This window comes from Heloderma suspectum, chromosome 11, assembly GCF_057233095.1.
Source record: "Heloderma suspectum isolate Gila_16-S chromosome 11, 16-S_ref, whole genome shotgun sequence".
Classification (NCBI taxonomy): domain Eukaryota; kingdom Metazoa; phylum Chordata; class Lepidosauria; order Squamata; family Helodermatidae; genus Heloderma; species Heloderma suspectum.
The window spans coordinates 31,338,981-31,351,574 of NC_139468.1; the positions used below are offsets into that span (position 1 = coordinate 31,338,981).

The 12,594-nt window shown below is 47.1% G+C and overlaps 1 protein-coding gene across 4 annotated transcripts in view; it reads right to left on the reverse strand.

Annotated features, from left to right (window-relative positions):
- AKAP13 (A-kinase anchoring protein 13) overlaps positions 1–12,594 on the reverse strand; it is a 366,785-nt gene that overhangs the window by 8,917 nt on the left and 345,274 nt on the right. For all 4 annotated transcript variants that reach the window (XM_084817349.1, XM_084817347.1, XM_084817350.1 and 1 more), the window contains 7 exons: positions 11,185–11,433; positions 6,943–7,019; positions 5,373–5,554; positions 3,657–3,739; positions 2,708–2,887; positions 432–593; positions 259–329 (listed from right to left, as the gene is read on the reverse strand). In XM_084817349.1, the coding sequence (XP_084673475.1) occupies positions 259–329; positions 432–593; positions 2,708–2,887; positions 3,657–3,739; positions 5,373–5,554; positions 6,943–7,019; positions 11,185–11,433 (1,004 nt within the window). The remainder of the gene's footprint in view (positions 1–258; positions 330–431; positions 594–2,707; positions 2,888–3,656; positions 3,740–5,372; positions 5,555–6,942; positions 7,020–11,184; positions 11,434–12,594) is intronic.

Below are 12,594 nucleotides of genomic sequence, written 5' to 3' on the forward strand. Positions count from 1 at the left end.
TTCCAGCTGTCCCCAATGTGGTGCCCTCCAGATGTGTTGGACTACAGGTCCATCCTTCCCAGCCAGCATGGCCATTAGGAGCTGCAGGTGGGAGCGGTAGCAACCTCAGGAGGGTGTCAGGTTGGGGATGGCTGGTCTGTTCTGATGGGCAGCAGCTCTCCACGGCCCCCAGCAAACCCCTCACACCCTTGCTACTGGAGATGCTGGGGACAAATCTGTGCTCCAGCAGCGAGCTATGGGCCTTCCACGATTCCGTACCTTCTTCAGAACACTGTCCGACTCCGTTCTCCGAAGATCCTGCACGTCATCTCCTTCATCCTTCTCCCCACCTAAAAAGAAAATTCAGGAGTTAATTCATGGGGTTTGCTTGAGCCCTTCACAGCCCTGGAAACCGACAGACACGCAGACGCGCGCGCGGACAGAGTACTCACCCTTGCATACGTTCATTTGGTGACTGTCGAATCCTCCGAAGGTCTCTGCCCTCCTGGGGAGGGAGATGGGCCCCACGCCCTCTTGCTCCGAGGTGAGGCTGCTCATCTGTTGCCCAAGGGTGCTGCCCAGGCTCCTGCTCACCAACCCTTGCAATAGCTCAACTGGAAGGACAAAGAGCAAGACCAGAAGACACTGATGAGAGGGCCAGCCGGCATCCAGGCTAATTTGTGACTAGAGTACATTGAAGGGGAAGGAGAGACCAAGGGGAACAACAATGAGAAAGTCTCTTCTGGCCCCTTTGTGCGCAGTCCTATAGACAGCACCCTCGATGCTCTCAAGCCTCTGACCTGGAGGCTTATGGGTATCCTGTGCAGAGCAGGAGGCACAGCGTAAGTGATCCTCGCCTCCACTACACTTCCCACTCTGCATTTCAACTAGATAGGCTTCCCCCCGCCCAGTCCAGCTGGGGCGTGTCAGACAGGGAGAGAAGGAGGCTGGAGAGGCCTCAGGATACTGTGTAAGCCGGCCTCTCCAGCCCCCTCCCCTCCCGCCCAGCGCCCCCCCTTACCTCCTCTCCGAGGTTGCTTTTGTGACCTCGGAGTGGCAACTGGCGCAGATCTCTCCGCCTTAACCGTGAGGGGGCAGGACAGGGGAGCACAGATTCGTGGGTCTGAGCTTGAAGTGCTGTCTCCAGTCTCGGATCCAGGAATCTCAAGTGTGCTATGGCCCCCCCAGACATTGTCTAGGGGCCATAGGATTGCTCCCCATAAAGCCAATGGTGTTATCAGCTTCCATGGCCTAGAGCGCCCTTGTCAGAGGCACAAAGCTTTCTCCTATATATGCCATGTTACTGTGCAGGCCACTGCATGCCCCGGCCATGGGCTGCTAAGGTTTGGAGGTGCAGCGAAAATGATAAGCCAGATCCAGGTTTGCACGGAGACTTTATTGAGTACTTACAGCACACAGGCGTACCCAATGGTTGGATCAGACAGCTTCTCTGAACCCAGAGCCAAGGGCTCCAATGGATCTTATACTATACATATTAGCAGGGGGGCAGCATGACAGCAGCAAGCGTTAATTAGCGTTCATCTGCAACTTTCCCAGCATAGCCTAACAGTGCTTGGTTCCCAGCACAGACACCTGTAGCTTTAAGACAAACAGAGCTCCACTTCCCAGGCACATCCAAGACTCTGATAAGATACATGATAAGATTCCAACACATGGAATGTGCTGAGGCGGCCATATCGACCTTTGACTCATTTTACAAGCCAAGGAGCTCACTTGCAAGGAAACTGTACTTACTAACGAACCACAGCAGAGAGCATTATGAATCTCCAAGCCTCTCTAAACTACTATGAACTTGCTTACAGGCCTGGGGCCTTACAGCCACAAATGCAAACAAGATCCAGTCGAAAGAGGGAAACATCCGATCAGAGCTGGTGTAACCCACTCCCAGTGGTAGTGAACTGGCAAAACGAAATGAATAGAATACATCAACGCCTAAGCAGAGGAAACCACCTGCTGGAGTGAGCTTGCCACAGCCTGCCAGGTAAGCTGCTCTGTTCAGCTGTAAAGGCAGTTCACCAATGGGATTAACACTGCTTTGGGGAAACCTTGCCAAGGAGGGTTTCAAGAAAGACTCTGGAGAGCCATCTGCTGGGTGTACGTATACAGACTAAACATTATTCATATTCATTCACTGAATGCATGTGATCTACATGGTACTTGACTCTCCTTGTTAACATCAGGTGAGAGGGCCCTGCCCAAAGAGGCTTCCAAACTAAACTCTGACAGAGAGGCAGGCAGAGGAAGGGGAGAATAACAAGGAAAGAGGGAGAAAATTATGCACAAGTGCAGTTGCAAGGACTTAGGCTTAGTTTTGGTTGGGGTGAGGACTAGGAAGAGGGTAAAGGGAGGCAGGGAGACAGAGAGAGAAAGACACACACACACACAAAGACAGATAGAGAGAGGGAAACACGGAGAGGGCATCGGCAGAGGCTTTGTGGCTGGGAAGCAGAAAGGGAGAAAGCACCCTGACCAGGGGCGAGGGGCTGGACAAAACTGGTGGCCCCTTCCAACCTCAAGATTCTTTCCTGAATTACTGGAATGTGCGCTGGAAGTTTCTGTATCAGAAATAATTATTCTTTCCTTACACCATATCACACCACAGTTCCCCAAACTGCAGCAGTATTACCGTCTACTAAGGCTGCACTGCTGGTGGTCACACTTCCATTCGGGGAAAGGGTATCAGATGGGGGCTCCGGGACCTGCTTACCTTCATTTATCACGCTCTTCATAACACTTTCCCCCTTGGGAGCCTCTTCCGTATGGGCCCGGAACAACGTCCTGCACCCCAAGCCGTCCTCGTGCCCACTGCAGTCCGTCATGTCCCGGAAAATCTTCTCCTTCTCCTCCAGCAGTGTTATGATCTGCTGGTCTTTTTGCTGGAGCTGTTCTGTGGGGTGGATGAGGGTGGGAGAGAAGGTCAACAGAAGAACTCTTACAGAACTGCTTCTCAGACGCCGTGGGGCCAGCGATCCCCGAGGCTCGGGCCCCACCTCCTGGCCAGTCAGAGAATTGCAGGGCTGACGAGAAACAAAGCTGCCTTATACCGAATCCAGCCATTAGTCCACCTAGCACAATAACGTCCACACGGACGGGCAGCGGCTCTACCTGGAGATGCCAGAGATTGAACCTGGGACCTTCGGGCAAAGTGTGGGCTCTGCTACTGAGCCACAGGCCTTCCTCCCATTACTTGGCTCACAGAGCATTATCATAGAAAAGGGACCGGACAAGCCAAGTCAAACAAAGCAAATTTCATATACATGAACTCAATGCAACCAACGGTGTCATCTTTTCGGTGCCAGGTTAAGACCTTCCTCTACTCCCAGGCATTTGGCAGCATATGATAGGTTTTTAATCAGCTCATGCTGTCTGTTTACATGTTTGTAGCTAAACTGTTTTTACATTATGCACAATATTGTATTTTTAAAGGTTCTTAATCTTTGTAAACCGCCCAGAGAGCTTTGGCTATTGGGCAGTATAGAAACGTAACAAATGAAATAAATGAAAATCTCTGCTTGAAGGCCTCTAAATTTGGGTTTCGATGTGGGAAACCTAGGATCAAGTCCCTGTTTGGCCGTGAAGTTGAGCAAGTAGCCTTCAAAACTATTACGACATCTTTTAGACAGAGGTTTTAACCACAGCATGCTTTTTCTTTTTACCTTTTAGTTCCCTGGCTTTGGTGTCCAGCACTCGCTTTTCCTCTTCCAACTCACTTGGGACTCCTTCATCTTCTTCTTTATCCCTGCAGGGAGAGTGAGGAGGATTGAGAAAACAGGCTAAACGTAAGGAGAAATGGCCTCATTCCTACATCCTTTTGAAACCCCTGAATTGTTCAACTCCTAACAGAGCGTCGTTTCAGATTTTGGGGAAGTAAGAAAATATTTTTAGAGGAAGGGAAAGTTTTTGGTTTTGGCAGGGCGGGGGCTATTACCCACCTACCCACCCCCTGCTGCCAAGACATAGTGATGGCCACCAGTTTGGATGGCCTTAAAAGGGGGTTGGACAAATTCCTGGAGGAGAAGGCTATCAATGGCTACTAGTCCTGATGGCTATATGCTGTCTCCAGTATCAGAGGCAATATGCCTATGTACACCAATTGCTGGGGAACATGGGTGGGAGGGTGCTGTTGCAGTCATGGACAGCTAGACTAGATGGACCCTTGATCTGATCCAGCTTGACTCTTCTTATATACTTACGTTAAGATGCCCAACAAGCTTTTAAAAGCCTGATCTTGAATACACGCAACTTTCCACTACTATAGCTACTATTTGGCCAATTTTGCATATTGCCGTCTGACATTATGTGATTTTGCACTGGCTGCATTTTGTATTATCTTCCATTATTTAGTATTTTGTATATTTTTTATGCCCCGTGGCCTGAACTCTCATTCATTCATATTTAGTTTTTTGCTCTTTTAAAGGTGCAAGATACTCAACTGTATGCATGGATACCATTTATTTATATAAGAGTTAGGTTTTACTAGCCTATGGCTAAAAATACAAACGGTTGAATGATGATTAAATTGCAAAAGAGCAGTGGATTGGGATTTCTCAGTATTGCTTTTTTTAAACCACATTAACAACTATAGCAAAGTTATCAACCCAGCTCAGTCTCTCTCTCTCACACACACACACACACACACACACTTTTTAAGCAAAAGGATTTGTGCCTTTGACAGACCCATCTACTACATAGGTCTGTTTCACTGTTTATAACAGAAGTGTGCAGAAACTTTGAGCTGGCCAGAAATTGAGGTGTTCCCTTCCCTCCCTAAATTGTGTCCACATTTCAGTAAGATGCAAAAACACCTAGCTTAGGAACATTGGAAACTGCCTTTGGACAACCTAGCTCAGTGTTGTCGACAGGGCTGTTCACACAACACACTAACCCACACTCAGTGGTTGAGTGTGGGTTGTTCGTTGAACCGTGGGTTAGTATGTTGTCCAAACCCAGGACATTTTCTTCAGGGTGGCTTGTTAACCAGCCTGAACAGCCCAACAACAAATCATGGGTTCTCAAGGTGGCTTGTTTGAGAGAAATAAGCCAACTGCATGGTTAACAACCTGCCCTGTGGAAGATGTCCTGGGTTCAGAAACACACTAACCCATGGTTCAACAAACAACCCACGGTTCAACAACCCACACTCAACCACTGAGTGTGGCTTAGCACGTTGTGCGAACCCACTCACTGACTGCTGGCGGCTCTGTAGGGTTTCAGGCAGGATCCTTTCCTAGCCCTACCTGGAAATGCCGGGGACTGAACTTTACATGCAAAGAAGGGGCTTTGCCACTGTTCTGTATTCCCTACCCAACTTCTGTCTGGGATTGCTTCTGACAAACACAAGGCCCACACGCTCCACAAACGAGTCTCCTTACATTGTGTTGATCGTGTCCTGGATGATTTGTATCCAGCTGTTGCGCTCCTCCTTAGAACTGGCGTGTACCTCCACCATCTCTGGGTTTGTCCCTCCCACGCTGATCAGGAACAAACCCTTCTCCTCATGGGCCACTTCTCGTACAATCAGCTTCTTCAGCGAGATCACTGTGGATTTTTGATCCTTCGGTTGGGCAGGGGGAGAAGGGGGAGAGTGGAGGAGAGGGAAGCAAATTGGTTAGCATTTATCTGATGCAGACTGAAAGCCTCACACCTACAGCCATTAGCCAGCCCAATATCCAAAGACATCAAGGTAAGGTGATAAAGATACAACACTTACAAATATAGGAAGCTGCCTTCTACGGAGTCAAACCACTGTTCCGTCTAGCCCCGTACTGTGAACACTTCCTGGCAGCGGCTCTCCAGGGCTTTCCTCGCCCTACCTGGAGATGCCTGGGAGCGAACCTGGGACCTTTTGCATGCAAAGCAGGGGCTCTACCACGGAGCTATGGACCCTCCCCTAAGCGTTTGCCGTAGCTCTACAAAAAACAAAAGCTACTACAACACACAGAGCTCGAACAAACCCCTTTTGTCCTAACCATCACAAGCAAGCACCAGCCTTAACAAATTGGTTTTGTCATGTCCCACCAACCCCTCCGGAGTAGGTCCGTGAAAAAACAACAACAACCAGGAGCAGGGAGCGAGCGCCACAGGCTGCAGACCCTTTCTCCATCCTTGATGTTCCGACTTGGCTCATGGAAGGTATCTTGAGCTGATCTCAGAGACCATGGATGAGAGTAGCAGGGCTTGCTAAAACATACCAGTGAGTTTGAAAGGGGAGGAGAAAATTGCACACCAGGAAACTTCCTGGCTCAAACTCTTCACTCTTGTGCTATACCAACTTTTATTTAGGTTGCACTAACAACTTTAGGTTGCTGGAGTCTCTCCACCCCACTCCCCAGCCCCCAACTGCCAAACAGTCAATGTATATAATGAAGCTAGCTTAACTCAGAACCCATTTAGGGGCTCTAGATACAGCTGGACCCTGAGAAACTGGCAACTCAAACCCTGCATTCCTCAATTACAATATATTATTTATGCTGACATAGGAATATTTCAGTTTGCAAAATAAGTATGTGTGTATGCAACGTCTGAATCACCCCAAAATAGATTTGTGAAAATATTAAAAACATATATTTTCAATGCTCTGTTTTAGTTATCACTTTACGCTGCTTTGTTGATTTAATCCATGGTTTATTATTTATTTAAAGCATGTGTATGCTTCTCACTATGGCCCACAATAATTAAGAGAATAAAACAACAACAAAGCAGCACGCAGTAAAAGGGGTAAGAAAAGTTTACATAGAGGCACTGGGGCCAAAAAAATCTTGTTTGTCAAGAATCTGGTATATTCCTACAACCTGAAGTATCATTTCCTTCACTTAAAAGGGGGGGGGGGGTTAAACACACACTAAATAAACAAAATAAAATACGAATATCAGATATGGTGACCCATCTTTATACCTAAGTAAACACAATTATTTTTTTAAGGGTGGAAGAGAAAGATCTTACCAGAGACGCAAATATGTATTTCTGATCCTTTTCCTGAAGGAATATCAGAACATCTGAGAGGAGAACAGCCTGGACCTCTGGCAAGGAGAGAGAGGAAAAAAGGCACCATGCTGTTAAACAAAAACAAAAAAACATCACCCGACACACATCTGTGTATGTCAGTACTACTGATGGCATCTTAAGATGCTTTGTTTCCCATGAAATGGGTTTTAAGTCAAAGGAAGGATCCTGCAAATCATGCCCACAAACAAGCCTAAGAAAGGGTGTATTTTTAAAGTTGTGGGGCCAAAGAATGCTCAACTCTCAGCATACCTGGCATCTTAAACCAGCGATGGGATGAACATCTCAGCCATGCTTCTTCTCTGCCATTCCAAGGGTGGGCAAAGTGAAGATGTGCCTGAACTGGGGAATGGCAGAGAACTTTGGAGGACATTTTGAGGTGGGGGAGAGGTTACTGTTTGATGCTTACTGAACCTTATAAGAATGTAAGGAGAGCCCTGCTGAATCAGATCAAAGGCTTATCTAGACCAGCATTCTGTCCACACAGTAGCCAACCAGATCCCCCAATGGGAATCCCACCATCAGGACATGAGGGCAATAGCATTCTCCCACTCGTGCTCCCAAGTAACTGGTATGCTGTCTCTGATACTGGAGGTAATAGATAGCCATCATGCATGGCCAGCCCAAGACATTTCACTGCCTGAGGAAAAGAACAATTCTGTGTTCAAAAGCCAACTGGACTGACAGATGAATCTGCCTTCAACACTGATGTTGGGACAGCACCCTCCACTGCACCTGAAGACATCAAGCTCACTAACTTAAGGGGTGCAGAGCAGGCCTCATGGCACACAGGTTTCTCCTCCAGCACACCTTGCTGCCACCTCGCAGCATCTGCCACCTGAGGCAACTGCTTCGCTCTGCCTAATGGCAGGGCCGGCCCTGCCATCATGACTAGTAGCTAAAAGGTTTCTAGTAGCTGGTGGCCAAAGGGTTTCTCTCTTCAAACTTATTTTTTTAAGGCTTCGTAGAATGACAGAATCATAGGGTTGGAAGGGGCCTTCAAGCCCATCGAGTCCAACTCCCTGCTCAATGCAGGAAGCCTGATTCCCAGGCGGTCTCCCATCCAAGTACTAACTGGGGCAGACCCTGCTTAGCTTCCAAGATCAGACAAGGCTTGCACCCAGCTCGTAGGGGTGTGAGGCTCTACACAGCCTCCTGGTCTTGCAGCACTTCCTGGAATACCCATGTTACATCGTAAGGTTTTCTGATGTTCTCCTGCCCAGCCCAAGAAGAAGCAGAAAATTGTCCACTTTCACAGGGGGCCAAATGGACCAGTGAATGTATGTGCGTGCGTGCGGGGGGGGGGGGGGGGTTCAGCCACTTTTACCTTAAATCAGGGGTGGGCAACTTGTGGCCCTCCAAATATTGCTTAACATCAGGCCTAGCCAGCAGATATAATAATGAGGGATGATGGGAGTTGCAGGCCAAAACATCTGGAGGGCCACAAATTGCCCACCCCTGCCTTAAATGCTGAGAAAGATTCTTTAGATGCACCGATGTTGAACAGATGAAGCTAGCTTACAAAGGATTAGATCATGGGTCCATCAGGCCCAGTGCTATCTACTAGAGTCTTCCCCAGCCTGGTGCCCTCTTAGGGGTGGGGGAGGGGAGGAACAAGCCCCTACAGTTCTCGGAATATGTCCTCTGGGCACCAAAGTATCACGTCCAAAATATTTCAGCAGGACTTTTATATATTCTGCTCTCATCGATGCTCGTCCCTGAATCTGAAGTCCTTTCAGAATCACAGAAGATCAGGGAAGGGGTGGCTAAGTGGGCACTCTGAGGGCAGAAACACTCTTCGTTCACAATCAATACTTTTGTCCCCAAAAGCTGTTGGATGCTGCTGTTCTCAGAAGTGTTTCTGCTGGGTATAAACTGTAACTCTCCACATCCCATTCTCTACCATTATTACTGCTCAAAATCTGTTTTCACAGAAGGACAACATCCCAGTTGTTCAGGCCACATAAACAGAAAAGCCTTGAAAATGGACATGCTGGGAGCAGCAAGGAGAGAGAGAGAAGTGTCGAGGGGCATTTCTCCAAGAGTTGTGGCCACTAACAACAAACTTCTTCCACCATGCGCCATAATGGGGGTGCACATCTGCACCTGATGTGCAGCAGAATCCTTCTTACTGTGGGGCAAGATGGTACAGACAACCAAGATACTCCAGGCTGAGAGCTCACCCTGGGATCGTTCGATCATCTGTACAGGGCTCAGTATCGTGGAATGGAATGCAGCCCCTGAACCACTGAGAAAGGTGACCTTTTACTTATCCAGGGGTCCTCACCGCATGGTTAATTAACCTCATTAAGAAAAGAATTCCCCAGGTGTTACAATGTCCCACAGCACTGCACTGAAGATATTAAGCAGAATCGAGCCAATTTCAAAGTTACACGTCTGGTGGGATTGCAAGGATTTTTTTTAAAAAAATTGACAGATGTAGTTGACTACAGAGAGAGAGAGAGAGAGAGAGAGAGAGAGAGAGAGAGAGAGAGAGAGAACAGGGTGTGAGCTACCAATAGATCCTACAGTTTTGCTTTTCAGTGAGCTCTGATGATGGGACTCAGATTAAGAAGTGTAAAATGATAGGTGATATGTTGATTGTAGCCTGCATGCTAATGGCTCAGTATTGGAAGAAAAAGCCATTACCATTGCTGGAGGAGTGGGAAAGAAATATATGGCACACGATTTTAACATATAAAGTAAATTACTACAAGAGAATGTGGGAGGGATCTAAAATGAAAACGGACTCTTTGGAATATTGGTATAGCTTTCTGCAATGCTGCAATACAAATATTAATTATGAAAATGTTTAGAGGGAGGTATGACATGTAATTTCAGCACTACAAAAGGAAGAAAAGAACTACCTAGGTGTAACAAAAAGCTAATCTACATATTCAGATAATTCATGGGGCAGGGAGTTCCTGGGACAGTACCATTTCTGACTGCAGGGGAATGGTGGTGGTTGTATGTTTGAATGCTACCCGTGTAAAGAACAATCTGCATGTAGACAACTACCTTCTTGAGGAGATGCCTAGGCCATAACCCTCTACCTGACATGCTAGCTTTCCACAGGCAGGAAGATTCTGACCTAGCACCGTTTTCCAATCTGGAGTCTCTAATCCATTTGAAATCAACATTTCTAGCTGTCTCCCCAGGCTGAAGATGATGCACACATACATTCCTGGGAAGCTTAGGAGCCACCTGCAAATTCTCTCTACCGAGCCCCCTAGGCTAAATACTATTAGACGTGAATCACTCCCCCTGGATCCACCTCTGCTATTCAGATGTATTTTGGATAGGTTTCCTAAGAGCCACGTCACACATGTACCTGGAGCAATTTACTGTCTGCATTTATATGCTGAATATGGCATGTATCAAAGGGGTCAAGCAGCTGTGCAGGAAAAAGAAAGGTTATCAAGACCTTTCCATTGACCAGGGAAAAAGCTGCATCCATCAGCTTTACACCATGTTACCTTTGCATCTGTGGCACCCAGACTTCCTTTAGGGAAGTCTGGCTTGCTTAATCTCTGTTGGCGTTTAGATGGCATGTTAAAACAGCGTGGCTTCAAAGAGCCTTTGGGGGCTAATTGATCACTAATTATTGCTGCTGCTATCTTATGCTTATAATACTAGATTTGTTGGCTGATGCCATCAGAGGTGGAACAGTAAATGACACCCCCTCCCAAAGCCAAGATGTATAGTACCCAAGGCTGCCAAGACACACTGGCATCTGAGACAGAAAATCCCACAGGCGCTTCTACCTGGGATTAAAAATACAATAATAAAAAATTAAAGAACTAACCATTTGCTGCCCTGTTATGACACCCCAAATCAGCTGCCTAAGGCAGATGCTTCACTTTGTCTATTGGGAGAGCCAGACCAGACTATACTGGGTTTTTTTTTGGGGGGGGGGGGTTGCTTTATGTTTTTGTTTTATGTACTTTGTTCTATGATATTGTTTAATTGTGGTTTTAAATTATTTTAAGTCTTTGGAGATCCATGGAGATCAGAAGGCTGGGTACATGGTTTTTATTAAGAAACAACAATGTCTAGCTGTGCTTAAGTGGGCCAGGAATTGTAGAAACTGCCTCAGTGTGGAAGGCATGCTGGGGGGTGCCCAAAGATGCTCATTTTTATCCAAACTGTAGGGAAGGGGCAAAGGCGACAGGGCTCCCTTACCTTTCAATCTACCTGCTGCATTTCTCAGGGAGACAGGCCCATCCTGGACAAATTTCCTGCGCCTCAGATCCTCCCTGGCGAACATCTGCCCGCTCTTCATTCTCATGATGGACTTGCTGTCCGACCGGGTGTAGATTTCGTTGAGGCGCATCTTCTTCTCGTAGTTGCTGACTTTGCTGTTCACAGCGGTGATGACTTCTTTCACCAGGTTTAGCGACAGCATCAGATCTTGATGTTCAATATCGTTTTCTGAAAACACAAGAGACTCGCCTGTCAGTTGTTGTCCTTTGTCCTTTTTCTTTGGCCCAGCTACTGAGTTCGGAACACTCAGCTCCTAGCTTCTTGCCCGATCCCCTTTCCCTGACCCTCCCCTAGCCATCAGCTTAACACGCTCTAGCACACACATTTGGCTGTAACTTTTCAATCTCTCCCAAGGCAAGGATTCATCAAGAACAAGGATGGCCAACTTGCAGTACTCTCTCTGGCTGGATACCAGAGTACAAGCCAGGAAATTCCTGACTTGTGTGGCGGATAACTTCCTCCTACAGAAAGTAGAGGAAGGAACTAGAGGATCGGCTATCCTTGACTTGATCCTAACCAACAGCGATGACTTAGTGGATAAAGTAGCAGTTACAGGAACTCTGAGGGAAAGCGACCATGTTGCACTTGAGTTCTTGGTTCTAAGGGAAGCAAAAGCCGAGTGTAGTCAAACGCGTACCCTGGATTTTAGGAAAGCTGATTTTAATAAACTCAGAACAATGATCAGTAAGGTCCCATGGCAAGCGATGCCAACGAGAAAAGGAGTCCAAGATGGGTGGGAGCTTTTAAAAAAGGAAATTCTCAAGGCACAATCACAAACAATTCCAACAAGGTGGAAGACAACAGAAGAAGCCAATGTGGCTTCACAAAAAGCTTAGGGATGACCTGAAAACAAAAAAGGACACATATAGGAAGTGGAAAGAAGGCCAAGTAACAAAGGAAGAGTACAGGCAGGTAGCACAGAATTGCAGGGATGGCGTCAGGAAGGCTAAAGCCGAGAACGAGCTGAAGTTAGAGAAGGATGCTAAAAACAACAAAAAGTCTTTCTTCAGCTACGTGCATAGTAAAAGGCAGAGGAAAGAAATGGTGGTTCAGCTATTAAATAAGGATGGCAAAATGATAACACATGACAAAGAAAAGGCAGAGGTGCTCAATTCCTACTTTAGCTCAGTCTTCTCCCAAAAGAGGGTCTATGACCCCCGTGGCAAAGGCGAAGTGCAGGCTGAAGGGGCAGGATTGCAGTTTGAGATCGATAGGCATATGGTCAAGGAACACCTAATTACTTTGAATGAGGTCAAATCTCCAGGGCCAGATGAACTGCATCCTAAAGTAATAAAGGAACTGGCAGAAGAACTCTCAGAACCACTGTCT